Below are 26,095 nucleotides of genomic sequence, written 5' to 3'. Positions count from 1 at the left end.
TGAGAGGTTGCGAGACGAGGTTGCGACCGTGGCTCCCGATCCGGGAAGGCGGGTCTCGGTGTTTTTATGTAATCGCAGTTTCCCCGCGGCACATCTTGTCCTCCTGCCCCCGCATTCCTCCCTCCCTTTCGCATCTTCGCAATGCAGTCTTCATCTCCACTGCCAGGGACAGCAGGCAAACGTGCCTGTGACTCGTGTAGGCGACGTAAAGTCAAAGTACTTTTTCTCCCACATCTTCCACTCCCGAATCTAACCTTCTCCGGGGTTTGTAGTGCGATGCCGATCCCCCGATTTGCGCAAACTGTCGTATTTCCGGCATCGACTGCACTTACAATGCTCCGCCAAAGCGCCGTGGGCCAAAACCAGGCAGCATGGCACTGACATCGGTCCTCTCAAATACGTTGACCGACCGTGGGTACAGCGTCAACTCTCCTGGGTCCAGCTTCCACCACCATCCTTCCCCAACGTCGCCAGACACATCTCAGTATTTGCATTGCGACTACGGGACCTCTCTGGCGGCACCGGGGCTTCACACCGGCCAGGTGGCGCTCAGGCTACATCAAGAACTTTTGCAGGAGTTAAAGCGCCTTCTATCCAGCTTCGAAATCTCCATATCGGACACCGTACAAACAGCTATCACCCTTGCGTGTCAGTACTTGTTCCCTTCCGCCCCAATTCTTCATGAGGGTAGATTTCGCGCGGACGGTCTGTGGCTTTTCGGATTAGATAGTCCAGGCGGGACACGAAACAATGAGGATGCGCGAAGGAAATGGGCCGATGTCGTTTGTAACGACAGCGAGCGATCATCTCAAGTTCAAGCAATCAGAGCCTTCTCGTTGTTAACTGGTCTCTGTGCAGCGGTGGGGCTCGGGAATCGCAGACCTGGTATTCCAGACTTCCTCGTCCTTGTCGCGGGATGTTTTCTAGGCGCATCAAAGCTATCCCTGCGCCTTATCGAGGAACAAGACATCAACCACCCAAACTCGTCCTCGCTCATTGTGCGAATATTTCATGCACAATGTCATCAGCAGGCCACCGGTGAAACAGTCGTTGCAACTTTTCTTGGAGGTCAAGCTCGTCTCCTCGCTCAGGACCTACGTTTGTATGATGAATCAGTCTACTCGAAATACGACCCAATAGAGGCCCAACTTTTGCGAAGCGCATTTTGGTTGCTATACACTGCTGATCAGGCAGCTGCGGCGCTCCGGTCGCGGCCATTCACATTGCATGACTCTCTGTTTGACACGCCCTTGACAGTCAAGCCCGTCGATGAGAGCACTACGTCGCTTCTGGATCCCTCTAACCCTCGGCATGCGCCCCCATTTGAGGAGCGCCTGTTGGCAGCGTTTGCGTTTGCTCATCGCATGCGCTCAATGGCCGCTGAGCTGACGCTGGGGATTCGGCTCTTCCGGCGCCGCCATCTCGAGGGCTGCAATACAGAGGAAGCTACCTTGCTTCGAGAGGTCGAACTCAGACGCCTGTCAGAGCTCTTTGTCAGCTTCTCCTTCATCCTCGATCAGGCTCCTCCTCATTTGGCAGATCTTGGTGGCAGTGATCGTGAAACGGACTTTCTCCGGTGGTACCAAGGCGAGTCATTCTTGGTTCAACGCTCGCACATCAATGTGACATTCCACTGCCTGCGATTTACAATTCTCCATCAGTGTATAGAGCACGACCTTACCTCGATCATGGGCTTCAGTACACAGCCCATGACTCTCGCTGTCAAGAAAATGGAGATTGGTCGGGACTTTGTGAATGCCCTCGAAGACGCACCGTTCTCTGCCCTTCAAGCCTTGGGAGAGCCCATAGTGAGTTCTTAATGCATATACTTTTGGGCAACATGGGTTGACGATAATCAGGTCGAACAAGTCCGACACGTCGGCAGCATACTTCTTCAGCTTTCTCAGAGTGTCTCCAGTGAGACCATCAGAAGTCATGCGGACCTGTACCTGTCTCGCCTAATTAATGTGCTGTCAAGACTCGATTCGAAGGCATCAGACGCCCTTTTACAGCAGTCTATTCCACTTTGAGGTCGCATTGCACTGTCCGCGGGCGCTGTGTTCCAGCGGTCTTGTGACCAGGCGAGGCGCTCCGAGAACCATACTCTTCCCCCACACCTAACCTCTCTTCAATACAGTTTTTGGGAGTTAGGCACATATCAAAGGAGCTCTACAGTGCCCGGCACGCCTGTGGTGTTCCCTCGTTCCATTGTCCACAGCAGCATCTGTCAGCTCCCACCAGCGAATCCTCATGTCACGAAGATAAACGCTGAAACGGCGAATCACGCATGATGAGGACTTGTATATTGTGCTAGAGCAATTGCTCCTGCGGAATAATGGTTGTATCAAATATTTGGTGGTGCTCTGCTAATGCCAGACCTACCACGGTCTTCCCGCTAGAAATATATAGTTGGTCTACCATGCTCAATACCAGCTTCACTATATATATCGCCAGAATATCAACCAAAGTAAATCCACCCATCCAGAGTCATTAAATTATCTCAATATCTTCGACATTCCGTGGCGCAAACACTCCCTTCCACTCATACCAAATCCTCTCCAGCTCCTCAATATATCTCCCATGCACTTCATCCAGATACACCTCATCAATCGGGTCCCCCATCTTCCTCACCGCAATCGGCCTCCCTACCACAATATTCACCGGCCGTCGATGCGGCGTCACCCCAAAATCCAGCGTATACGGCCCCTTTGAATACAGAAACGGCACAGTCAGCCCAAACACCCGCTTGAACGTCTGCTGCGCCCGCCCAGCGAATGTCTTTGGATCCAGATCCGCCGTCATAGTGTACAGATCGTTCTCGCCGAAAGCAAGCACAGGCACAAGCGATGCACCCGTTCGAATCGCCAGCTTCGCGAAGCCCTTTCGATTTCGTAGGACGAGCCGCATACTCCCCGGAACAGCCTCGAGCGACTCCTTCGCGCCGCCAATGACGATTGTGATTGCGCGTCCCGTGCCGTGGTTATCTGCCCCGCCTGTGCTGAGGATATTCTCGCAAGAGGCGCGCGAGACGCTGTTCATCCCCAGGAGAAGGAGATAATCTCGGTAGATGGGGATCTTGAAGTTCGAATCGAGGGTCAAGAGGGAGTTTTCGATCCCTGGGAAGAGGGTTGAGAAACCGAGGGATTCTGTTGCAAAGGCTGCAAAGGCACCGTGCGAGAGAATCCCGTGCGGATGGTAGCCGAAGATGTATTTCTGGCTTGCGGGGAGCGGGGTGGTTCGATACAGGGTGAGAGGGAAGTAGGAGGCAACGAAACGACATAGTGGGAGGGAGCGGAGCAAGTCGCTCCTGCGAGAGAAGGAGCGGGGGAGTATGAGGGAGAGCAGGACGGGGAAGATGACTCGGCCGGGATTGTAGATGGCGTACGCGGCGATCATGACACCAGGGAGGAGAGGATAGATGGTGATGACATGGTAGAAAACAGCCAGTGTTTCGAGGGCTTTTTTGAGGCTAGTTGGCTTTATTGGGTCACGGCTACTACCAAGCGGACGGTTCGTGAGACTTTTGAGCGAGATCAGGGTTTCAGACCGTTTGGGTTGTGTGGATGCGAGCTTCTGCTTTGTTGCCAGAGAATCTGACGGATTCTCGAGGGGATACAGCTGCTGCGTGGTATGGTCGTAGCCCACGAGCCCATGTACGTCTTGGAGCGCCATTTCCAGCAAAAGGAAAATAGTTGGCACAGTTGATTTGCTTTGCAGAACATCTAGAGGACTATCCAAAGGCTACAAGCCAAATTCCGCACGGTGCTCAGCGCTTATAACTGCAAGTATCACTACTACAGCGAGCATCGCTTATCCTACCGACTCGGCTGCTGCAACCTTGAGGTATGGAGTATGCTAGGCAACACAATCTCATCTTCACAGTCTACGCCCGAGGGTGGCCGTGATTAGGAAAAATAACGGTCTGGGCATGATCCTAAACAACGTGCCACCGAGTGCGTCGCCCAGGTATTGGCGTAAGCCAAGAACCTTGCAGAAACCATGAGGAGCGATATAAAGTCTAGACCTATTATAGTTTGTTCATTATGCACGAAAAGAAGAGGCCAAGATGCTTAGGAGTGTGATGATGTACGCAGCACCCAGAGAAGGGCATGAAATATCCTGCCCGTGTCTGATGCTTTTCAGATCTATTTGCACAATATGAGGGAGATCTTCTTGCGCCGTTGGCTGGCTTTGTGGCTGACCATATCCCCGATGCAGCAACACTCTGTGGCTTATTGAGAGGACCTGGTTGGCATCTCGAGCCGATGTGTCCTGTGCTTGTGGATCAAGATTGTCTATAAGCCAAGTTTAGGGCTGCCTTAGGATTACCCTTCCCCTCACTCTTCAAATTTGAAACCCATACTTTTTCAAACTACTGTATAAGAGGTTACCCAAAGAAGCGACCAGTGCGAGCTATCCTATCTCAACGGTCCAGGGCTGGGGTAACTTTAAAGAGCCGGGGCAACGCACGGATACAGGGGCCGAGGAGCCCAGCCGTGGATCAGGGGGCAGGCCAAGCATCCGTGAATCATCATGATAACCTCGGAAAGAACGATCTCCTTTCCAGGAATACCCCTCACTGTGCATTTTATACCCACGATGCAGCCTGCAGGATCCATCGCCATGCCTCTTGACTTGCACTCCCTGGTCGATCGATATGCGCTTCTCACTTACCCTTTTCATCCTGACGGCTGTGACAGCTGTCCAGGCCCTCGTTATTCCCCGAGATGCCACACCCATCCTTTCTGCACTCGACACAATCACAAACCAACTCCACACTGTCGGCGACCTAGTTGAGGTCTTCACCGGCGGCTTCAATGGCACCTTCGCCGCGCTGAAAATCCAAGGCGAGACCGGCGAGCTCGGAACGGCGATAAACAAGGGTGTCACCGCGATCAAAAACATCCAACCGTTGAACGAGGCCGACTCGGCGCAAGTTGTCAATGTCGTCGTCGCACTCCAATCCGACATTTACGGCCTCCTCGATCTCCTCGTGCAGAAGAAGCCAGCGTTCGACAGAGCGATTTTCGGTATCGGTTCAGCCAGCTTTCTCGTCAAGATTGACCTGCAAAATCTGCGCAAAAGCACCGCGCAGCTGGGAGACGCGATTACCTCGAAGCTAGTGGATGAATTTCAGCGCTTAGCGCCGTTGATTACGTCCAGTATTGATTTTCACTTTTCGCAGGCTCTTGATGTGTATGCTTGAGCATTTCGTGGGATCCGACGATTTGTACATATCGAATGGGCAATACTGTCAAATCTCCACTTGGGTATACTACGTGCCTGGCTGGCCAACTGTATGTTTGCGGTGAGTAGGAATGTACGGAGATAATGCTTCAATCGCTACATGATTCAGCTATGATCAGATAGTAATATTTGGGGGTTCAATAACAATATAATCCACAAGAGACTGACACTGGAGAATTCCTTGTGGACTACATAATGTCACCCACGTAGTTACTCAGGATTCAGCAGCCTTCGGAATATAGATGTTCACTTGATTGCTCTCCCTCTTCTCCTACATCTTGGCCTGGGCATACAGAACTGCGCAGCACAGTACTACACTGTTTCTCTGGACCTCGTCCACTTGATCAATTCAAATTTCCGGCGCACCACAGGCGACAACATTCAACGAATTCCCAATGACCTGACTCGTATACGTCAAATGTGCCCTGTTGATTGGGTTGCTTCCGAAATTCTGTGCTGCGTTGCAGGCCTACCCCCATCAGCATACTTTGTCCCCGACAACAAATTCCCACAGGGGGCAAAGGAAGACATACCCTCGACTGCTTCCCACACGCAAACGTCGTCGCAGCGGTATTCCTTCCCGCCTCACGCTGCCAAAACTCCGGTCCATGATGCGCATACCCCAACAGCGTCGGCGGGATCTGAGGAACCCCATCATTCGCGTGCGTGACGCGGAAGTAGTTGCTATCGGGGACGGCGCCCTCGATGTACTGCACAAACGCCGCGTTGCCGTTGAGAGGTTCGCCGAATGTGTACGTTGTCACGGTGTGGCCCCGTCCGCTGAGGGCGGCGGTCGCGATTGCGGCGATGCCGCCGCCGAGCGAGTGGCCGGTTATTGTGAGCTTATAGTCTGGGTTCTCGGCAAGGGCAGATTCGATTTCAGCCGTTACGGGGTCGGCTAGGGCGTTGTAGGCTGTCTGGAAGCCTTGGTGGACCTGTCCAGGGTTAAATTGTGTCGTGGATCTGTAGAGGGTACCTACCCTGCAAGCTGAACAGTCCGTCCCCTCTGCAGTCAGAGGAACGAGGACGAATTGCAGGTCGCTGTCGAGATCAGCCGGCGCTGACGTGCCTCGATACGCGATGATGAGCTCTCGTGCGGCGTCATCCTGGAACAGCGTAGCCTGGGTGTCTGTCGCGTTGTCGTTGAAGTACTTGACGACCGAACTACCAGCGGGGGGCGTGGCGCAGCTGTCTGCGTATGCAGCAGCAGAAAAGGCCGAGTAGCGAGCGATCTTCTCGTAGACCGCCGGGGAGACTGAACAGTTGGTTAGCCTTGTCTAGATGGATAACTTCGTCTTCACTCACCCGCAGTCTGCGCAAAGGTCTGCGCGACAAGGGACAAAAGAGCAAGAGATCGGTACATAGTGATTATGGTCAGTAAACTGCTGCGCAAAACCCCATTCTGCTACCAACTCATTGGCAGATATAAGGCTGATGTGATAGTCTGGGACTGAGCTGCATCTCGCGCATGGTCGGGTCTCGCCGAGGCTGTGGAGTCTGTGAATCATGCAGATCTGGGGTTTGCTCGTGTTGCTCAATCACGGGCTCCGATGATCGCAATCAGAGTGACAAGCTCTGTGATGAAGGAACATTAAGGTTTAACGGTAATTTCATATGCGGGGGATGAAGATGTGATCGCACTGATTTCCGCATTGGGGCAGTGCTCTTTCTATCAAACAGTCTCCCAGTTGAAGAGTTGATATGTCTCGATTTGCCCCCGGAAAAGTAGCTGCCAGCACAGCCCTAACCCCTCATACACCCCAACCTAAAGAATTCCCTCTTCTCTTTCTAGCATCACCATGCGACTCCGTTTCCTCCCCCTCCTGGCTGTCCCCGCCACCGTCTACGCGGACGCTCAAGCCGTCCTCAACGACATCAACGCAATCCGCACGCAGCTCACAACCCTCTCCTCAAGCGTCGAGGGCGTCGTTTCGGGGATCCCCGGCATCCCCCACGCACTGCAGGTCCAGGTCGACGCAACAGTTCTCGACAGGCACATCCAGGCTGGCGCGCGCGATGCCAGCGCCTCCCCACCCTTTGGTTCCAGCTCGCTGCAGGTCGGGCTCTCGCTGATTGCGCTCCAGCCGTCCATTACGGACGCGCTCGGCCAGATTAGTGAGAAGAATACCACGTTTGGCGAGTTGGGGGTTATTGTTCTTTCGAGTTTGGTGCAGCTCAAGAGGGATACGACGGCGTTTTCGGACGAGATTGTGCCCAAGCTTGGGGCACTAGAGGCGGCAATTGCGCCAGCTGTTGTGAGGTCGATTGAGGAGGCCTTTGATGAGGCTATTGCGGCGTATGAGAGTAATGGTGAGTTTTGCGTTCCACCTTTGTCTTGATTTGGGACTAATTGGTGTACAGCCATTTGACCGCGAATCGATTTGGGAAGCGCATGTGTGATACACAACGTGTCTTTCAACCCTATAGGGCGAATTCAATGTTAATGTTTGAAATGGAATATCTCTTTATATTCTATCCGTTGAATTCTATGCACATATCACGTAGTTTAGGGCCGGTCCCCAATCGCAGGGCGGAAACATCATGACATGTAGTACTACTCTACATAGCCTGAATTTCCAACGGTCTGTATGGCTCCTCCAACCATCGAACCTCATCATCAGAGAGCGTTATGCTGAACGCCTCCGTTGCAGCTTCAATCCTCTCTGCGCTGTTCAGTCCGACCACCGGACACGCCCCCTTGCTCAGCAACCAAGCCATAGACAGTGCACTCATCGAGCAGCCTTTAGTCTCCGCCAGCTGTTGTACCCTATCAATAATTTTTGCATTCTGGTCACCGGCAAACCACTTTGCTGTCTTGGCGTCACGTTTCGACCGCTCAGTCTGCACGCTTGACGGCCGGGCGAGAAGGCCTCTTGCTAGCGGACTCCATGGAATAAGCCCGATTCCCTCGACATCGCAGAACGGGTTCGTGTCACGCTCCTCCTCTCGGTAAAGTAGGTTGTATAAGTTCTGCATACTCGCGAACCCCGTCCATCCATTGAACTTGGCTGTGTAGTGTAGCCGTGCAAGCTGCCAGCAATACATGCTTGACGCGCCGAGGTAGTGCACTTTGCCCATCTGAACCAGATCGTGCAGTGCCCGCATGACCTCCTCTGGGTTGCTCTGCACGGTCTCGTCCACGCGATGTAACTGCAGCACGTCAATGTAACTCGTCCCGAGCCGCCGTAGAGAGGCCTCGACCGCTTCGAAAATATGCTTTCGGCTCAGGCCCATCTGATTGACGAGGGGTCCATCATTGACCGCCGGGTCCGGCCGGGAATTGGACTTGATATCCATCACGGGGTAGTAGAGCTTGCTTAGGATCACCACTTTCTCACGTGGAATAGAGTACTCTCGTAGTGCCTTGCCAACGATTACCTCGGAGAGACCGTTAGAGTAGGTGTTGGCTGTATCCCAAGTGTTGATGCCGCAGTCGTATGCCTTTCTGAGAAGGGGAAGTGCCTCTTCTTCAGACAGGACCCATGGACTTCCCTCCCAAGAGGGGTTACCAAACGTCATGCACCCGAGGATGACTTTGGATATTTTCAGCGAGCTCTTCCCCAGTCGCTGGTACTGCATTCCTGTCTTCTCTTTGGCCCATGAAGCGACCAGGTCGCGCAGGGTGTCGACCTCGCCAACGTTACCAGGGAAAACCACATATGGGATGCCAGAAAACTTGGATGTCGGCTCGTTGCATTGCCAGAGTGGCACCCCTGAAGCTGCTTGGCCGAGGATCTGGGCACGGCGCATGCGAAGACCCTTACAGGCGGCATCCGAAGACGTGATGCCTCCTTTGGCAATGATGTACCGCGGTCTAGGGACGAGTAGGCGAAGGAACAACACGAGGACAGCCGCAACGGTGCTCCCAATTTTCAAGCTTGAGACTCCATCATTTCCGGTAATCAAGTCACGGCTGGTCATCACGAGAACATCCTGGCCCTTGAGGATGAGCTGGCCAGCTTTGTCCGCCGCGTCCAGGGCCGCTTGCTCCGCGGCATCTGTGCTCTTCAAGAGATCTTCAACTTTGAGTACTATTGTTTGTAATGATTTGCTGCCGTCGATGAGGGACTGCAGCTGCTCGGTTGTTTTGGGTACGTATGAACCTGCCAGGATCAACCCGCCTGGCTGGGACGGCTGCAGGCTCATCCCCAGGGCTTTGGGCGTCAGAGGAGGAATCTGTGGAATGCCGAGTCTAGTCGACACAAACGCGGCGCCGGTTCTATACAGGTATCGGCGGCCTTTGGCTTGTGCTGCTGTCTGTTAGCTTTGTCTGGACAAATTGAATGGAGAGAACTCGCCTCCGAGTAATCCCAGCACAAAGATCTCCATGTCTGTATCCACCACAGCATTCACAATAATCACGGATCCTTTTCCAAAGGTGAGCAACCTTTCTGTAACTCCCTGTTGCCCTCCACTGCGAATGTCCTCCAGCGAAATCGACTGCACTCTATCTTCCGCGATCGAACCGCCCGACTTTTCCACCACGTACTTCCTCAAGTTCGAATTCCTGTATCCAAACGTCGCATCCTTGGCAAACGGCGTCTGTGCCGCCGGCACCAGATTTCCCTTCGCATCGGCGACATAGTGAATATCGTCAATGGTGTAGCGCCCACCCTGCCGGAAGAAAGGCGCCAGAATCCAGCCATCGACGGCTTCAATGGCCTCTTCAGCGACCTCGGGCTCGTCGGGGAAATGGCCGCGCAGAGTTGAGTCGCCACGCAGCACGATCTCGAAACGATTCGAAGTCTTTATCGCCGCATTCTTTACCGCGGTGCAGATGGTGTGAATCAGCTGGCGAGCTTCCAGAGTTGGAAGGGCGCGCGAGTTGGTCAAAATGAAGAATCCGCCATTGCACTGCAAAATCTCTTGAGCGAGAATATCCTCATCCCAGACCGTCAGGACGTTGATTCCGTGGCATGTCTGAGTCCCGGTGGGGTCGTCATCGAGCACGACAAGCACAGGCAGGTCGCTCCTGCCCGCAATCTCGCTTTCGAGATCGGTGCTGGATACTGCAGGAGGCAGCTTCTGCTTCACCTCTTCAAAGTTGACAATTGCCTCTGCCATGTTGTTTGCTTCGCATCTCTGCCCTTCTGACTACCCCTCATGAGCTCCAGACCAGCTAAGATATGATCATTTTTTGGCGTCGGAATTGGGCCGATGACTCGATCGGCAAGTTCTCCGCAGCCTCCCCAGACCAGCTCGCGGCGATCAATTGTCGGAGCTTGCACTGGTCTTTTTGGTCGCACATGATTTATTTTGATGGCTTGAAACCGCTTCCAATCCGAGTGCTTGGTCCGATTGTTGAACTATCACAATGGAAGGCAGCACGGGCGGACCGCTGATTTCCTACTCGGAGCTGCAGAAGCATGCAACTCCAGATGATTGCTGGATTGTTGTCCATGCCAAAATCTACGATGTAACAGCTTTTCTGGAGGAGCATCCTGGGGGTTCGGCGAGTGAGTGCGCAGGGAGTAGCCAAGAAGGCGCAGCTGACAATGGCAGTTATCCTCAAGTACGCCGGAAACGATGCGTCCAAAGCGTACGACGAAGTACACGCGCCGTCGATGATCTCGAAAACACTTGCGAGCGAACAATTCAAAGGCATGATCGATCCGACAGCGCAACTTCCGTCCGTCGATACACTCCCAGACCCCAGCGCCTTGACCGAGCCAGACACAATTCCTCCACTAGAAAGCCTCATCTCCGTCCACGACTTCGAGGACGTTGCGCAGAAGAAGTATACGGAAAAGACATTTGCCTTTTATTCGTCTGCAGCGACCGATCTGGTCTCCCACCATGCGAATCTCGAGAGCTACCGGCAGATTCTGCTTCGGCCCCGCGTGCTGCGCAATGTCAAAGAGGTGGAAATTCCTCGAACGATCCTCGGTTGCTCGTCCAGTGCGCCGTTCTTTGTCAGTCCGACGGCGATGGCGAAGCTGGCTCATCCAGATGGTGAGCTTGCGGTTGCGAGGGGATGTGCGCAGGAGGATATCATCCACATTATTTCGAACAACGCGTCATACCCTTTGGCAGAGATTGTGGCTGCTGGTAAACCAGGTCAATCATTCTTTCTCCAGCTCTACGTCAATTCCGAGCGACGCAAGACAGAAGAACTCCTCCAGGAAGCTGCGCGACTAGGGATCCGCGCTATCTTTGTAACCGTCGATGCACCCATCCCTGGAAAGCGAGAAGCGGATGAACGAATCGCAGCCGGAAACCTGGTCTCTGCGATGAGCGGCGCAGTGGCCAAGAACGATAAGAAGGGTGGTGGTCTTGGTCGCGTCATGGCCAAGTACATCGACTCGACACTAAATTGGGAGGATCTCGCCTGGATCAAAAGGGTGTCGGGTCTACCTGTCGTCTTGAAAGGAGTTCAGACTGGACATGATGCTCGCATGGCTATTGAATATGGGGTTGACGCGATTATGTTGAGCAACCACGGCGGAAGATCGTTGGATACGTATGTTTCTCTTTCTATTCCATTGGAGTCTGGGCTAATGACAGTTGTAGTGTTCAGCCAGCGATCCTCACGCTACTCGAGCTACACAAAACATGCCCTGAAATCTTTGGCCAGATGGAAGTCTACATTGATGGTGGCATCCGCCGCGGAACAGACATTCTCAAAGCCCTCGCACTGGGCGCAACTGCTGTCGGTATCGGTCGGCCATATCTATATTCCCTGACATACGGGCAAGACGGTGTCGAGCACCTAACGCAGAGTACGTGTCTCCCGCCGATCATTGCATCCCTGCTAACAGTCGCAGTCCTGAAAGACGAGCTCATCTCGGCCATGAAACTCTGCGGCATCACACACATCGATCAGGCGCATCCGGGAATGGTCAATACAGGCTATGTAGAACATTTCGTTCGTGCGACAGAGGCACATCCGTGGATTACTTGGGCCCCTCGCGCGAAGATATGATTGTTAGACCTTGGTCGTGTATAGAACTGTAGCCTTTCTAGATAACTTTCAATGCTCGACGTATTCAGCTTTCACTTCAGTAGAGTTGCATACCATCAGTCCCACACGGTCCAGGTAGTTCGAGTTGTTGCAGTCACTAAGCTGTGCGAACAAGCGCAATTTTCCCAGGCTCAGACCGCAGTGAGGAGCCAAGTGCCTTGTCGATGGATACACTACCACCCCGCACTCGTCATCAGCGGGCATGAGGATTCGGAATTGAACCGACTTGGTCCCAGCCGTCAGCTTCTGCGGTCTTCTCTCCGTCTACAACCGGAGGGGTCCAAATGTGATCGGGGTCAGCGTTACCGGCTCAACTCCGACGGCGAGCTCACCTCACCTGGAGCTTCTCGCCCGAATACGCATTCTACACCACTAAAAACATGACTACTCTCTTGTCTGGGGAGAACAAAAGTGTATGACCGCCGTTCTATTGCGTTGAGTCTATCAACCATATCCTTCTCAAAATATTCTATTTCAGCAAAATGAGCATCCTCATCACCGGCGCAGGCGGCTTCATCGGCCAGGCCCTCGCCAAAGCCCTCGCAGACTCTCCAGGCGTCGAATCCCTCGTCCTCACAGATGTCGTTGAGCCCGCGGTTCCGTATAGCACCAAGATAAACATCACCGCGCTCAAAGCAGACCTGACCTCCCGCGAAACATGTCAATCGCTCCTCTCCACCGAGTTTACTCATGTGTATCTCCTCCACGGGATCATGTCCGGCGCGAGCGAAGCCAACCTTTCACTCGGGCTTGCGGTTAATGTCGACTCGATGCGGAATATTCTTGATGTCCTTCGGGAGAAACATGAATCGAGTGGTGCGAAGCCAGTTCGCGTTGTGTATCCGTCTAGTCTCGCTGTCTTTGGTGGGCCGGATATCCTGAAGTCGCCAGTGACCGAGTCGACTATTGCCCTACCGCAGTCATCATATGGTGCACAGAAACATATTTGCGAGGTGCTCTTCAACGATTTCTCTAGACGGGGGATTGTCGATGCGTGCATTGTTCGCTTGCCCACGATTATTGTCCGACCGGGCAAACCGTCTGGTGCAGCATCGAGTTTCTGCTCGGGGATTGTGCGAGAGCCGCTAAAAGGAGAGCAGAGTCTGTTGCCTGTCTCGCGTGAGTTGAAGCTGTGGGTGTGCTCAACGAGGACCATCATTCGGAATCTGGTACGGGCCAAGGACGTGCAGTTTGCAGCCGACACATACTCGCGTATCGTGAATCTCCCAGGCGTGACGGTCACTGTGCAGGAAATCTTGGACGGGCTGAAGGAGGTTGGAGGCGAGAAGGCACTGGGGCAGGTGGTCGAGAAGCCCGATCCGGCTGTCCAGCAGATTGTTGGGTCATGGCCAGCCATCTTCGACATCAAGAAAGCGCTCACCATGGGCTTCCATCCCGATGGAGACCTTGCGCAGACTATTCGAGAGTATATAGAGGACTACGGTCACAATGCATCATGAACAATCAGGGCCCTTCTACGTCATAAAGTTGGACGTCAAGTCCGGAAAGTTGAACTCGCCAAAGTCTGTAAAGAGAAGCTCGTCGATGGGCTGGGTCGAGGCGCCTGCGGAGGGCACTGGTGTGTAGAAAAGGGACTGTTGCTGGTCAGACATCACAGAATGTACGGCGAGACCTCCCGTGGGCATCGTCGTCGACGGTACAGGGACCCCGATACTGGTTGCGCAGTCTTGCAGTTTGCGGCTGAGGCCAGGAGTCATTCGCCATATGGGATGCTGAGGAATGCATTGCGTCTTGCGGAACAGGTGCAGGGCACTATTGATCAATTGAAAATCATCCTGCACTTTGATCCCCAGTTGCTCATAATAATTCTGGCAGATCTCGAGTAGAAGATGACCTGCAAAGGCGATCATGACGTGGAAATAGTGCGGCATACCAACGAGGCCTTCCTGAAGCTCCGGTTGACCCAGAATCATCTCAAAGATAGCAACCGCCGTGTCGTGGGCCATAGTAGCTGCGGTCAGGAAATGAGGGGGAATTGGTCGGCCATGGAGGCCCTTGAAGACTTGATGTCCAAGGTAAAGCTTTCCAAACTGGTAGTGGAGCTGCAGCCCCTGCTTGGGAAACTCGCCCAGAAAGGCGTTTGGCACGAAGAGGCCGGAGAATTTGGTGTACCACTTGTCCAGCTGGCGCGAGTAGTTGAGGATCTGGCTGGCCAGCGCTGCAGGCAAAGGAGTCTGATTATCCGATCCCAGCACGTCGCGGACCTGGCCCATGATGACCAAGAGCGAAACCTGCGATAGAATGCGCACGTCGGCCTCGTTGGCTTCTGCCCGGTGGAGATACGACTCCCAGCCCACAGCGATTGCTTTTTCGCTGCGTAGCAGAGAGTCTCGGTTGTGGAGGATGGACAGATGCTGGTCGCACACAAAAAGGAGATACCACAGTCGGACTCGATCTGCAGCGACGGACGGGTTCTGGGACGAGGGCGATGGCGCCGAAGGGGCACCGGCTGAGCGGTCGTCAAACAGGGCATCGAAGCTGCGATGAAGGCGCATGTCGGCTGCACGTCGGATGGCATCGCTACAGAAGATGCGCGAAGCATCCGCCAGCCAGAACGAGCTGATGCACAGGGCCCGAATATAGTCGACGTCGCGCTTCTCAAAGGTCGACTTGGCCACGAGAGAGCGAAATTCCCGGTTGCAGGCTTCGTATACGGTGCGATCCTGGGGATCGTGCAGGGCGGAGACGGTGCAGATGGCCGCTAGCAGGATAGGTGCACTTGTCCTCAGTTGTTCCAACCCCTGGTATTCCCCTCCGATGCCGTAGAGATAGTGATCGAGTCGCGAAAAGTAGTGTTGAACGAGCCGTTGGGCGATCGCAGCGGTGATGATGCCTTTGCTGATCAGGTCCGACCGGGTGCCCGACCGACTGGCGCGAGCGCTCGGAGGGGAATCGATGGAATGCGGGCTGCGGATCTTAGAGATGTCGAGGAAGGTGTCGATGGGCGCTTGCACGGCTGAGGGGGATTCTGGAGGAGAAACCTCGCAGCCTTCTTCGTCCTGCTGTGTCGTGTCCTGGTCTTCTTCTCCGCCAGGGTAGAGGCCATCGCCATCTTTGCGGCTGGAGACGAGCGCTTTCGGGCCTTCAATTCCGAGGTGGTGGCAGAGCATCTCGAGCGTTTCGTGCAGGTGGGAGACGTCTGATTGCAGCAGTTGTACGTTCCTGCCCTGTCAGTTCAAGCTTACTTGCCCTCTCAACCCAGGAACTTACTTGTTATCCTCGATCAACGACTGCAGGCTACGATTAAGAACGCACGACAGGCCACGGCGACGACATCGAACGCAAGGAGGGCCATCGTCGGGCATGTCGCAGCGGATCTGTCGTCGACTGTTAGGATCAAGCTGATCATGGCTGAGAAGGCGCAGTCACCTTGTTCTTCCGACACGCAGCGCATGCTGTGATCTTGCGAGTAATCCCAGGAAGCACCTCCACCAGATTGTGGCCTGAGGATGACTCGTGGCCATTCTCAGGCCCTCCGGCAGCTTCTCTCTTTCGCTTGGGCATGATTTTTGGTGATTCATGGGATTGTCGCAGTCATTGCGCAGAGGGAATTCCCCTGAAACCCCACGGGGACTCGTCTTGACAGCCCACGACTGCATGGCTCGGGTGAATATCGGTACGAGCGCATTGTCTCCATCTGAATCTCCGTGGACAGCCAATAATAAGGGGGGTAGAGAGGGAGTTGGAGATTAGCGGACAAGTCTCCGCTCCTTCGGTCATCGTCCGATGGGGCCAGCGCGCGGGGAATAGAGACATGCCAGCCCATTCTTAAGAAAGAAGCCGGCCAAGAGGATGTCAGGAAGCTGCAAGCTGCTTACTCGGTATTATTCACTAAGATGACGTCGAACATTGCGAACAAAGCCCGGCCGCTTCCTGCCGGCATCTACTGCCCGGTCCTCTCGCTATACAAGCCCACGCCGCGCCAAGAGATCGACTACGAGGCGTCGTACAAGTACTTTGCGTATCTGATCCGCGGGGGAGTGGACGGTCTGGTCATGGCTGGGACGACTGCAGAGGCTGTTTTGCTGTCTGCGACCGAGCGTCAGGAGTTGGTGCGTGTCGCGCGTCGAGCTGCCAACGAGCTGGGTCTGAAGGATTTCCCTGTGGTCGCTGGGATCAGCGGACAATCGACAAACGAGTCGATTCGCCTCGCAGAGGAAGCGCATGAGGCTGGCGCAGATTTCGGTCTCTTACTTCCCCCGTCGTACTGGGTCAAGGCTGTAACCAGGGATGTGATTGTCGACTTTTACCGTGAGGTTGCCGACAACAGCCCGATTCCAATTGTCATCTACAGCGTAAATGCCAGTTCTCCCACTGTGAGTATTCAGCACTAATCAGACTAGTTCCCCGCCATGTGCAATGGAGTCGACCTCAACTCGGACGTCATGTCGGAGCTGGCGCAGCATCCCAACATCGTCGGCACGAAACTGACCTGCGGCAACGCGGGCAAAGTCACCCGCCTGACACACGAATACAGCCATGAGCAGTTTGCAGTGTATGCCGGCTCCTCGGACTGGCTCCTTCCATGTCTCATTGGCGGTGGATCCGGCTGCGTGACGGGCATCGGCAACGTCTTCCCCAAGTCAGTCGCTCGGTTATACGCCTTGTGGAAGGAGGGCAAGGTGCAAGAGGCGACGGAGCTACAGGGGCTTGTGGCGCAGGCTGAAAAGGCTTGCAAGGAGGGTATTGCACCGACCAAGTTTGCTGCGGGTTATTTTGCGGGCCCCGGGGCAGGCGTGACAGATGAAAGGGCGTTCTGGCCCAGGAAGCCATACAAGCCCTCAGGAAAGGAGAAGCAGGAGTGGGTGGTCCAGGTGATGAAGCATCTTGTGGAGATTGAGCAGTCAATACCAGATCGGGGCCCGAAATAGAAGAAATATTGGATATATAGACAAATATTAGAATACTACTATGAGAGCATGAATATCTTGAACTCAAAGAGACATTAGAAATCTACGTAGAGAAAGACTGGGATGCTATTCTGAGAGTTGCTGAATACCATCAATTGGAATGTCTATACTATGCACTAAAGAAATCGTCTCGAATCTGCACATACTTGATCGTCTGTCGCCAAAAAGTAAAAGCGATATGGATCGTCCCATCCTCCCCAACAAGCATACTCGGATACGAGAGCTCCCGATTCAGCTTCTGCTCGCTGTTATTGGTGAGACAGTATCCATCTCCCTCTTCCAATGTCCGTGACTGCCACGCCCTGCCCTCATCGTCGCTCCACGCGACAGAAAGCGGCGCCCTTGGGGCTCCCCAAAACGCCTCCTTGCCATCGGTGCGAGCCTTCTGGTTCGGGCGCGAGTCTGTCCCGTCGCTGATTTCATCGTACAAGCCCTCCCTGCGCCCAAGAGCCTTCTTTCGCGACGAATGGTTGTAGACAACCACGACCCGACCGGAAGGCAGGACATCGAAGCAGATACCAGCGTTGGGATTCGGCAGCGATGTTGACTTGGGTGCACTCCATTGGATTCCGTCTGGAGATGTCGACGAATAGATAAAGTCCGCCCATCGACTCCGATAGAGCGCGAGGTAGCTCCCGCTCTTCAGTCGCTGGATTTCCATGTGCACGGCTCCGGTACTATCGGGGACAGCGACTTCTGACCAGGTTTGGCCCTGATCCTGCGATATCCGGATGGCGGAGATGTCGTCGTTTCCGATCCATTTCGCGCCAGCTTCCACGCGGCATTTGAAGACCGGGATTACGAATGTTCCGTTATCTAGCACGATGACCGGTTGGCGGATGAAAGTACCAGGCTCATTGAACAGCACTGTTGGACTGCTCCAGGTACGGCCTTGGTCCGAGGAGGTGACGCGCTTAACAATGGCAGAGTCTTGGTTGCCTCCGTGCTGCGATGTATATAGCAGCCATAAGTCTCCAGAGGGGTGATGGAATAGCACGGGGTTCTGTTCGCTGCGGGTGTCGTCGTGCGTGACCTTGGTCGCGTCTTCCCAGGTGTCGCTCCCTGCTGCCAAGCGGGAAAAGTAGATGCTGATATCGGGCTTGCCTTCCATGTTTCCGCCAAACCAGACGCAGAGGACATCGTCATTTGGCAGGCGGAGCAGGTTGGATGCATGGCATTGCACCGTCGCTGGTCGCAGATAGGCCTCTTGGTACCAGTATGGTCGTGATGCCGACCGCAGAGTGCCATCTAGGAGACTCGGTAGATTCTCTTGAGTGACTGCCATGATTGCTTTTGATGTAACAAGTGTCGTGCTTCCAAGAGCTACGCTGATCCAGCCAATGGCCTCTTAAGGTGCGATATGCGGTCCAAGGGCGGGGTCCAACCCGAAGTTCGGTTCTGGTCCGAGTGCACAATTCCTGGGAACTCGAGGCCGTTCCAGGGTTGGAGAAGGTGTCGGAGGACAGTCCGATACCCTCCCGATCAACGGCTGCCCCCATGGGGAACCGTCAGCACGCGGGGAACACCCTGAAGATCAGCACTTTAAGTACCACTCGAGTCGTCAAGGGATCGATATCTCTTCCTTTCCTCATCGCTCTTTCCTTGATCATCCTATCAACAAGATGGCCGGCGGCACGAGTATCTGGGCGAGCCGAGAGGCCAAAACCGATCCCAAGGAGATCTTCAATCTGCGGCTTTTGTACTTGGGACTGACGCTGGCCTGGGCAGGCTGTTTCTACGGCTTCGATACCGGCAACATTGGTGGCATCCTTACCCTTCCGTCCTTTGAACACGCATTCGGCCTGATCGATATCCCTCAGGCTGACATCGACAACCGCAAGGGCACCATTGCGGCCATGGTTGCTGCTGGAGGATCTGCGGGCTCGCTGCTCGCCGCGCCCACCTCGGACTATCTGGGCAGGAAATGGTCCGTCTTCCTCTGGGGGCTGGTGTTTATGCTCGGGGCCGCCCTGCAAATGATCCCCAACTACAGCACTCTCCTCGCCGGACGCTTCATCGGTGGCCTCGGAGTTGGCGCCAGCTCCATGCTAAGCCCTCAGTTCCTGGCCGAAAACTCGCCCAAATCGATTCGTGGATCCATGACCGCGTCCTACAACTTGATGATTGTCACGTCCCTGATGCTCGCCTTTTGGGTCAACTACGGTGTCTCACTGTGGTCGAAGCCGGGAATCGAGCACGACAACTCGCAATGGCAGACTGCCATGAGCATCCAGCTGATTCCTGGTGGTTTGCTCGTTCTGATGATTCCCTGGATCCCCGAAACCCCTCGCTACCTGATCAACCACGGCAAAGCTGAGCAGGGTCTGAAGAATCTATGTCGGCTGCGCCAGCTGCCCGAGGACCATCCCTATGTCCAGATTGAATACCGAGAGATCTGCGCGCAGGTCGAGTCGGAACAAGAGGCCTTCCAGGGACACAGTTACTGGGTAGTGCTCAAGGACATCTTTGGCAACAGGAGCAATCTGCAGCGCTTTGTCCTCGCTGTTCTCCTGTTCCTCTTTCATAAACTGACTGGCACAGACTCGTTGAACGTGAGTCCTCTGCTAACATCACCATCTCTCATACTAATCGTGCTAATTATTTGCAGTACTACGCCCCTCAGATCTTCCAGCTCATCGGAGTCCAGGGCGATAACCTGTCACTCCTGACGACTGGTGTCTACGGGGCAGTCAAAGTGGCCGCCACCATCTTTTACATTGGATACCTGGTGGACCGCGTCGGCCGTCGACTCCCGTTGCTTGTCGGAGCCACCATCCAAGCGACGGCGATGCTGTATCTTGCGCTGTACCTCCGGTTTGCAGGCACCGACACCGCCGGAGATGGGGGCACGCCTGCAGGGGGGATCGTCGGGATTGTCTGGATCTACCTGTATGCCTTTGGCTGGTCGTTCGGACACAGCGTCGCCTGTTACATTGTGGCTGCGGAGATCTTTCCGACTCGTATTGTAAGTGCTGTCCTTTTGCCTCGCTGTCTAGGGACCGACTCTAACTGTTGGATAGAGATCGGTCTGTATGGGCTTCTGCTTCTTCGTCAACTGGATCGTCGACTATGGAATCACCCGTGCGACACCCAACATGATCACCACAATGGGCTACGGAGCCTTCCTGCTATACGCGCTCTTGACATACCTTGGAGTGGTCTTCATCTACTTTTGTCTGCCCGAGTTGAAGGGTCGCTCGATTGAAAGTATGGACGACCTGTTCCAGCGGCCGCTCTGGACCATGTGGAAGCACGCGTACCCCACCGAGGAGGAAATGGTTCGACACGGAGTGAGAGAAGATCTGGATCAGAAGGGTGTCGAGGACGACGAGAATGCGAAGAGGCGCGATAGCCGTGCGGTGCATGTCGAGTCCATTGCGTAGATGGCTGTCCGGTGTAACGAGGTGTAACGAGTTATGGCTACTAGTACTATTCGGATGCCAGTCATTTGACAGGCTGGATTTGGGATGGTCGGACAGCGACGATGTCCATGGATTCTGTAGTGGCGGACTTGGTCCGTGTGCAATGTTCTCGGCCTTCTCTCCGCACATTGAAGATGCGGGACTGCGGGGAAGATCAGTACATCGAATGATACTTATACCCATTGTCGACCAACAAGAGTAGTAGAAATCCAGTAGAGCATCAGTACCAATGGCAACTGGATCATTCACTCTCAACACAGGAGCCAAAATCCCCGCCGTAGGCTTCGGGACATGGAAGGCAGCCCCGGGCGACGCAGCAGCGGCCGTGCAGGCAGCGTTTGAGGCTGGTTATCGTCACTTTGTACGCTCCCATTCCTACCATATGCTCCCCTCACGGTACTGACATGAAAATGGATAGGACTGTGCCCCGCTCTGTACGTCTCCTGCCTGATTGCCCATCCCGATATGTACACAACTAACCCGCACAGATGGCAACGAAGCCGAAATCGGCCAAGTCTTTAAAAACACCAAGGTTCCAAGATCGGAATACTTCGTGACTACGAAGCTGTAAGTCTCCCTACATTCTCCAAACGTCATCCGAAACTTAAAAGGTGCGATAGATGGTCCTCCGACCACCGCCGTGTTGAATCTGCCCTGGACAAATCCCTCCGCGACCTGAACCTCGACTACGTCGACCTGTACCTCATGCACTGGCCCGTGACGCTCGACCCATCGCCCAATGATGAAAATTACGGGAAGGAGGATCGAACGGTGCACGCCGTCGGGTGGGACTTTCGCGATACCTGGCGCGAGATGGAGAAGTTGCTTTCCACTGGCAAGGTCAAGGCCATCGGCGTTGCGAATTTCTCGACGGTTAACTTGACCAAGTTATTAGAGACTGCCAAGGTCGTTCCGGCCGTGAACCAGACGGAGATCCAGCCGCTTCTTCCGCAGGATAAGTTGCATGCGTTCTGTCGCGACAAGGGCATCCATCAGACGGCGTTTGGGCCGTTGGGGGGGTCGGGGAGTACGTTGCATGAACATCCGGTTATCGTGGAAATTGCAAAGAGAAGAGGAGTTGAGACGGGGAATGTGATGCTCTCTTGGGGGATCCAAAAGGGGTGGAGTGTTATTCCCAAGAGTACGAATCCGGCGCGCATTGCGAGGAATTTGACGGGGAATTTCGTCCTCTCCAGTGAGGAGATGGAGGCGATGGATCGCTTGGCTTTGCCCAAGGGGAAGAGGTTCAATCGGCCGAATTGGGGGACCGTTGTGTTTCATGATGATGAGGATGTGGATTTGGAGTAAAGTACTCCGTAGAGCGGATTGGGAGCTCAATAGCTCCTCACGTAACTCGAGAAAATAAATCCGGCATTGCTTCGTGCACACATCGAACATACATCGTAGGCATCATCAGCCCTCTTCTACGTCTGCCATTATTTACACCTCTGCCCTGTCTTCAGCTGCCAGCGGCTTCTGCGCATAAGTGACAAGACTAGTACATGGTCAGCGGCGATCAGTCTGCGCGAGAATGGGACGACTTACATGGGCCAGTACGCGTGAATTCGAGGGTTCTTGATATCATCTCGGCACTTCGCAAGCAACGTCTCCAACTCGTCCATGGACATTCCTAAAACCTGCGTCAATAGTCTCGCCGAGAATCCATAGAGCCCGTCCAAGGTGTTGACCATATTCCATTGCCCCAGCGTCTTGAGGTGCTTGTCCTTGGGCCACTGGTTCTGCGGCCACTTGTACCTGAGCTCGACGACATTCTCAAACCCGGCCTCGGTCAGCAGTTGCTTATACTTCTCCGGCGCTCTGCCGTCGCGACCAATCATTTCGAGGCCTGCCATGAACTTGGTGTTCAGCTCTTCAAAGGCGGTCCCCTTCATGGTGTCGTCGTCAGCACGGACTGGCAGTGAGAAGTCCTGCATTTCGATCCAGCCTCCTGGCGCGAGATTGTCGTACGCCTGCCTAAAGAGGTTCTTCTCGTCGGCAATGGAGCCCATGAGCATGCGAGCGTGGATAAAATCAAACTTTTGCGCAAAGGTCCATTGTTTCTCGTAGTCATCCAGCTCAAACTTGCAGTTTGGAGGAATCCACGAGGGCTGGATAGGACTCAGGTCGATGCCCAGGACTTGGGCCGACGAGTGTTGGTCCGCAAAGTCAATTGCCCAGATTCCAGTGCCCGTGCCAAGGTCGAGAACGTGCTGTACATCAGGTGAGATGGGGGCGTGGTACAGCTTGCGGTGCATCGTGATCAAGAAGATCTCGTGCTGCATGTCAAGGCGCTCCTGCTCCTGCTCATCCTCGGGAATCAAGTACTTTCCGTCGGAGTACTTGTGGTAGCCGCGTCCATTTTCGCGCACACTCTGGAGGAAACTCGAGCGAAGACTCTCAGTATAAACGGTAGAGTTGTTGTCGCTAAACGTCGAGTCAACGTCGCTGGCGTCTGGTTCAATGAACCCTTCCACACGGTCGTCTCCACACATGGGCGCTGAAATTGTGTAACGCAGATGATTGAGAGGATGAAAGAAAGGCGGGTGATGGGGGGTCTTTCATATGAAATCCTGAATCGCACCCCTGTCACCGTCGCACAGTCACACCGTGTCTCAAACCAGTGTATGGTCAGATCTCAACAGCGCCAACTCCACCAGTGATGCGTGGCTTGTGAGGGGCTCGGACCGTCCACGAACCGCGTCAAGGACCGGCTCGCATGGCATCTCGCTGGGCAAATGGCGCTGCTGCCCACGGACGACTAGACTAGGGTTCGCGACACCAATGCGGGCCGACGGCCGTAGGATTCGTGCTAATCGAAGCGCTGCCTTGTTCGGAAGTCCTCCTCCGCTCCAGGTTCCTTTGATGGCACAACAGCTCATCGACCAATTAATCAATATCAAACCGGTCGCCTAAAATGCCGCTGCTGCGGCGCAGCCGCGTGGCCAGGCAAAAATAAAATGGCCCCCGCGGTCCACCCGAGGCTGCCTGCTCTTGGTCAATCCTCCGTCAATCGCCATGCTCATCATTATTGTTGTCGCACTGTCCACCTATGCGGTGTATAGCGTCGGCCTTGGGCTGTATCGCCTGTTTTTTCATCCCTTGGCCAACTTCCCCGGCCCAAAATATGCGGTCTTGAGCCGCTGGCACGAACGCTACTACGACGTCTACTTGGGAGGAAAATTCATCTTTTGGATCGAGGAACAGCACAGGAAGTACGGTGCGTGCGATGCCAACCGAAGGATCAGGGAAGCCAGAAATAATGTAATCTGTAGGCCCCGTCGTTCGTATTGCCCCAGATGAACTCCATCTTCTAGACGCAGACTTGTGGGAGACTATCTTCACCAAAGCCGGTCGAGTCGACAAGTACGACTGGATGTCAGGTCGATTCGGCAACGACACCTCCGTCTTGACAACGGCCGCCGACAGCCTTCACCGTGTACGTCGCGGGGCGTTGAATCCACTATTTTCGCGGCAGCGGATTCTTAGTCTCCAAGATGTCATCCGGGAGAAAGTTGGCATTCTTATCAATCGGTTGGACGACGCGAAGGCGGTACAGGCGCCCGTGCCAATAGACCGTGGCTTTGGGGCGTTTAGTGAAGACATCATCATGCGATATTGTTTTGGCCACGATTATGATTCTCTGAATCAGCAGGGGTGGGAACCGATTTTGCATGACTCGTTCGTGGGAGTCACCAAATTTTCAAACACGGCATTACACTTCCCGCTACTGCTGAAGGTCATGAATGCTTTGCCGGAGCTCTGGGTCGAGAAACTGAACCCCCTTTGTGGTCTGATCTTTCGCTTGCAAAAGGTTAGCTCAGTCTGCACGACTGTGGGCGATGCCCCGGCTAATCTCTCGACTACGAACAGGACCTTGGTGAACAGATTCGGGCAACAAAGGCATTCATCGCATCGCGCGACAAAACTACCAAGGGCAACAAGTCGACAGTGTTCTCGGAACTGATCGAAGGTGACCTCCCGGAGGCAGAAAAGGCCGATCGCCGTCTTCGAGACGAAGCACAAACAGTTATCGCCGCAGGACTCGCGACCTCAGCCTGGGCACTGAGCGTGGGAACTTTCTACCTCCTCCGCAACCCCAGAGTCCTCACTCGTTTGCGCCACGAGCTCGACGACGCCATTCCAAGGTATAATCCCGCGGATCGCACTGCAGCCCTGGAGTGGACGCAGCTCGAAAAACTCCCTTATCTAACAGCGGTGATCAAAGAGGCCATCCGACTGTCGTATACAACCACATCCCGTAATGTACGTCTGCTGCCGAAGCCGATTCAATTCAACGAGTGGACCATTCCCGCGCGCACACCGGTATCAATGACCATCCCCTTTCTCAACCACGACGAGAAAATCTTCCCGAACGCGAGGTCTTTTGTCCCAGAGCGATGGCTGGATTCGCCAATGGCCGATAATGGCTCGCCTCTCGAGCGCTACTTTGTCGGTTTCGGAAAGGGGTCAAGGTCGTGTCTCGGACTAAAGTAAGTTTGCTCGACGTTCTCTGGGTGTTTACCTGTCTGACGTGTTAGTCTTGCCTGGTGCGAGTTGTACCTGGTGTTCGCGTCTTTGTTTCTATTCTTCGACTTTGAGCTGTTCGAAACAGACATCACTGATATCGAGTTCGCTCATGATTTCTTTATTCCGTTTCCAAGACTCGATTCGAAGGGAGTCCGAGTGTTTGTGCGATCCCGAGAATAAGCTGGAACGCGACGACCGCCAACCACGAATGTCGAATCACGTGCTAGATGTCACTGAGTCATGGTCTGGCTGCTGCCTGACTCATGAGCCACTGAGCCTCAGCCATCGTCTCTCACTGTTCGCGACGCTTTCCAAAAGCATCCTCAATAATTCATACCATAGTTGTGAATCCAAAGCTCGTTTCATACTCCGAGGTACTTACAAGCAGAGATATGTACAAAGCAGCACCTAAAGTAAGCTCAGTGGCTTTGTCTTGAACCCTCTTCGTCCGTAGCACAACCCCTTGAAAAGTGGTGCATGAAGATATATAGTTTGGCTCTGCGTACCTAAGTTTGAGTTATTTGGCCAACAAAATTGGTCTCCACTACGACTATTATTACTTCGTATCAATACATTAACGGTAGGTTATAGACAGATAGATATTCTCAATCTGGATTCCAGGAAAGAAGCTACCTCGAGGCATCTCGCTGCTCGTCGGGTCAAAAGACTTGCTTGCCTGGCGCCTCAAAAATGCCAAGACGCCGACACCAAAACACGTCGGCACCGCGTCAAGCTCCTCGACTCTCAAAACATCATCTCGATCTCTTGAGTTTTCCAGAGTCGCGCTTCTAAATTACTGCGCCACTTTACTCTTGGAGCACGTGGAACAAGATATTTTGAGCGCTCATATTCCTTGAACGCGGAATGGCCTCGCAAATGACGACCGTTGGATGCATTTTTCGAGAACAAAACAGGAACGGACGTGGGCTCGCACGCCCGGCAGTCGCTCCTTCCTTCTTTCATGTGGCACGTCAAGTGAGGAAGGAGCGACCGGCGGCATGGCACTT

General features: G+C 54.2%; 14 protein-coding genes across 14 annotated transcripts; 8 read left to right on the top strand and 6 right to left on the bottom strand.

Moving 5' to 3' along the window:
* The first annotated feature begins 1,306 nt into the window (after positions 1-1,306).
* On the top strand, positions 1,307-2,367 carry BJX68DRAFT_237459 (uncharacterized protein). Its single transcript, XM_071040199.1, has 2 exons — positions 1,307-1,808; positions 1,860-2,367. Exons 1-2 carry the CDS (start codon positions 1,365-1,367, stop codon positions 2,028-2,030), a joined length of 615 nt encoding a protein of 204 aa, XP_070898868.1. The 5' UTR covers positions 1,307-1,364; the 3' UTR covers positions 2,031-2,367.
* A 123-nt stretch (positions 2,368-2,490) lies between these two features.
* On the bottom strand, positions 2,491-3,672 carry BJX68DRAFT_275906 (diacylglycerol acyltransferase-domain-containing protein; the record flags this gene model as incomplete). The annotated part of the gene is made up of 2 exons (XM_071047953.1): positions 2,491-3,469; positions 3,548-3,672. 2 exons carry the CDS (start codon positions 3,670-3,672, stop codon positions 2,491-2,493), a joined length of 1,104 nt encoding a protein of 367 aa, XP_070898867.1.
* Positions 3,673-4,657: 985 nt separating this feature from the next.
* On the top strand, positions 4,658-5,206 carry BJX68DRAFT_266956 (cell wall mannoprotein 1 family protein; the record flags this gene model as incomplete). Its single annotated transcript, XM_071045658.1, has 1 exon — positions 4,658-5,206. The coding sequence occupies one exon, from the start codon at positions 4,658-4,660 to the stop codon at positions 5,204-5,206; it is 549 nt and encodes a 182-aa protein (XP_070898866.1).
* Positions 5,207-5,596: 390 nt separating this feature from the next.
* On the bottom strand, positions 5,597-6,610 carry BJX68DRAFT_266955 (lipase family protein; the record flags this gene model as incomplete). The annotated part of the gene is made up of 4 exons (XM_071045657.1): positions 5,597-5,716; positions 5,781-6,182; positions 6,228-6,502; positions 6,553-6,610. The coding sequence occupies 4 exons, from the start codon at positions 6,608-6,610 to the stop codon at positions 5,597-5,599; spliced, it is 855 nt and encodes a 284-aa protein (XP_070898865.1).
* Positions 6,611-7,046: 436 nt separating this feature from the next.
* BJX68DRAFT_266954 (cell wall mannoprotein 1 family protein) lies at positions 7,047-7,586 on the top strand (the record flags this gene model as incomplete). Its single annotated transcript, XM_071045656.1, has 1 exon — positions 7,047-7,586. One exon carries the CDS (start codon positions 7,047-7,049, stop codon positions 7,584-7,586), a length of 540 nt encoding a protein of 179 aa, XP_070898864.1.
* A 220-nt stretch (positions 7,587-7,806) lies between these two features.
* Positions 7,807-10,311, bottom strand: BJX68DRAFT_266953 (NADP-dependent oxidoreductase domain-containing protein; the record flags this gene model as incomplete). Its single annotated transcript, XM_071045655.1, has 2 exons — positions 7,807-9,466; positions 9,524-10,311. 2 exons carry the CDS (start codon positions 10,309-10,311, stop codon positions 7,807-7,809), a joined length of 2,448 nt encoding a protein of 815 aa, XP_070898863.1.
* Positions 10,312-10,561: 250 nt separating this feature from the next.
* Positions 10,562-12,169, top strand: BJX68DRAFT_266952 (FMN-dependent alpha-hydroxy acid dehydrogenase; the record flags this gene model as incomplete). Its single annotated transcript, XM_071045654.1, has 4 exons — positions 10,562-10,703; positions 10,750-11,707; positions 11,758-11,966; positions 12,012-12,169. The coding sequence occupies 4 exons, from the start codon at positions 10,562-10,564 to the stop codon at positions 12,167-12,169; spliced, it is 1,467 nt and encodes a 488-aa protein (XP_070898862.1).
* Positions 12,170-12,690: 521 nt separating this feature from the next.
* On the top strand, positions 12,691-13,668 carry BJX68DRAFT_266951 (SDR family oxidoreductase; the record flags this gene model as incomplete). The annotated part of the gene is made up of 1 exon (XM_071045653.1): positions 12,691-13,668. The coding sequence occupies one exon, from the start codon at positions 12,691-12,693 to the stop codon at positions 13,666-13,668; it is 978 nt and encodes a 325-aa protein (XP_070898861.1).
* Positions 13,669-13,683: 15 nt separating this feature from the next.
* BJX68DRAFT_255357 (uncharacterized protein) lies at positions 13,684-15,733 on the bottom strand (the record flags this gene model as incomplete). Its single annotated transcript, XM_071043029.1, has 3 exons — positions 13,684-15,391; positions 15,440-15,546; positions 15,599-15,733. The coding sequence occupies 3 exons, from the start codon at positions 15,731-15,733 to the stop codon at positions 13,684-13,686; spliced, it is 1,950 nt and encodes a 649-aa protein (XP_070898860.1).
* Positions 15,734-16,065: 332 nt separating this feature from the next.
* BJX68DRAFT_266949 (dihydrodipicolinate synthase family protein) lies at positions 16,066-17,100 on the top strand (the record flags this gene model as incomplete). The annotated part of the gene is made up of 2 exons (XM_071045652.1): positions 16,066-16,524; positions 16,573-17,100. 2 exons carry the CDS (start codon positions 16,066-16,068, stop codon positions 17,098-17,100), a joined length of 987 nt encoding a protein of 328 aa, XP_070898859.1.
* A 148-nt stretch (positions 17,101-17,248) lies between these two features.
* Positions 17,249-18,506, bottom strand: BJX68DRAFT_275904 (sialidase family protein; the record flags this gene model as incomplete). The annotated part of the gene is made up of 1 exon (XM_071047952.1): positions 17,249-18,506. The coding sequence occupies exon 1, from the start codon at positions 18,422-18,424 to the stop codon at positions 17,249-17,251; it is 1,176 nt and encodes a 391-aa protein (XP_070898858.1). The 5' UTR covers positions 18,425-18,506.
* Positions 18,507-18,761: 255 nt separating this feature from the next.
* Positions 18,762-21,869, top strand: BJX68DRAFT_255354 (uncharacterized protein; the record flags this gene model as incomplete). Its single annotated transcript, XM_071043028.1, has 6 exons — positions 18,762-19,691; positions 19,748-20,104; positions 20,160-20,429; positions 20,767-20,914; positions 21,050-21,128; positions 21,182-21,869. 6 exons carry the CDS (start codon positions 18,762-18,764, stop codon positions 21,867-21,869), a joined length of 2,472 nt encoding a protein of 823 aa, XP_070898857.1.
* A 66-nt stretch (positions 21,870-21,935) lies between these two features.
* Positions 21,936-23,493, bottom strand: BJX68DRAFT_94485 (class I SAM-dependent methyltransferase). The gene is made up of 2 exons (XM_071050056.1): positions 22,107-23,493; positions 21,936-22,056 (listed from the first exon to the last, which is right to left on the bottom strand). The coding sequence occupies exons 1-2, from the start codon at positions 23,051-23,053 to the stop codon at positions 22,002-22,004; spliced, it is 1,002 nt and encodes a 333-aa protein (XP_070898856.1). The 5' UTR covers positions 23,054-23,493; the 3' UTR covers positions 21,936-22,001.
* Positions 23,494-23,576: 83 nt separating this feature from the next.
* Positions 23,577-25,268, top strand: BJX68DRAFT_266944 (cytochrome P450; the record flags this gene model as incomplete). The annotated part of the gene is made up of 4 exons (XM_071045651.1): positions 23,577-23,778; positions 23,834-24,372; positions 24,432-25,051; positions 25,100-25,268. The coding sequence occupies 4 exons, from the start codon at positions 23,577-23,579 to the stop codon at positions 25,266-25,268; spliced, it is 1,530 nt and encodes a 509-aa protein (XP_070898855.1).
* Positions 25,269-26,095: the final 827 nt, after the last annotated feature.

The sequence above is a fragment of the Aspergillus pseudodeflectus genome (genome assembly GCF_044049435.1).
Source record: "Aspergillus pseudodeflectus strain CBS 756.74 chromosome Unknown BJX68scaffold_22, whole genome shotgun sequence".
NCBI lineage: Eukaryota > Fungi > Ascomycota > Eurotiomycetes > Eurotiales > Aspergillaceae > Aspergillus > Aspergillus pseudodeflectus.
The sequence above is the reverse complement of the archived record's forward strand: the minus strand, read 5'-3'. Positions and strand labels throughout refer to the sequence as shown.

Bases quoted from the DNA above. Each gene is read 5' to 3' on its own strand.
- BJX68DRAFT_94485 (XM_071050056.1), bottom strand. From the start codon at position 23,053: ATGTGTGGAGACGACCGTGTGGAAGGGTTCATTGAACCAGACGCCAGC. The intron at 22,057-22,106 runs GTAAGTCGTCCC...ACCATGTACTAG, and splicing joins ATTCACGCGTACTGGCCCAT to TCTTGTCACTTATGCGCAGA.
- BJX68DRAFT_237459 (XM_071040199.1), top strand. From the start codon at position 1,365: ATGCGCTCAATGGCCGCTGAGCTGACGCTGGGGATTCGGCTCTTCCGG. The intron at 1,809-1,859 runs GTGAGTTCTTAA...GACGATAATCAG, and splicing joins AAGCCTTGGGAGAGCCCATA to GTCGAACAAGTCCGACACGT.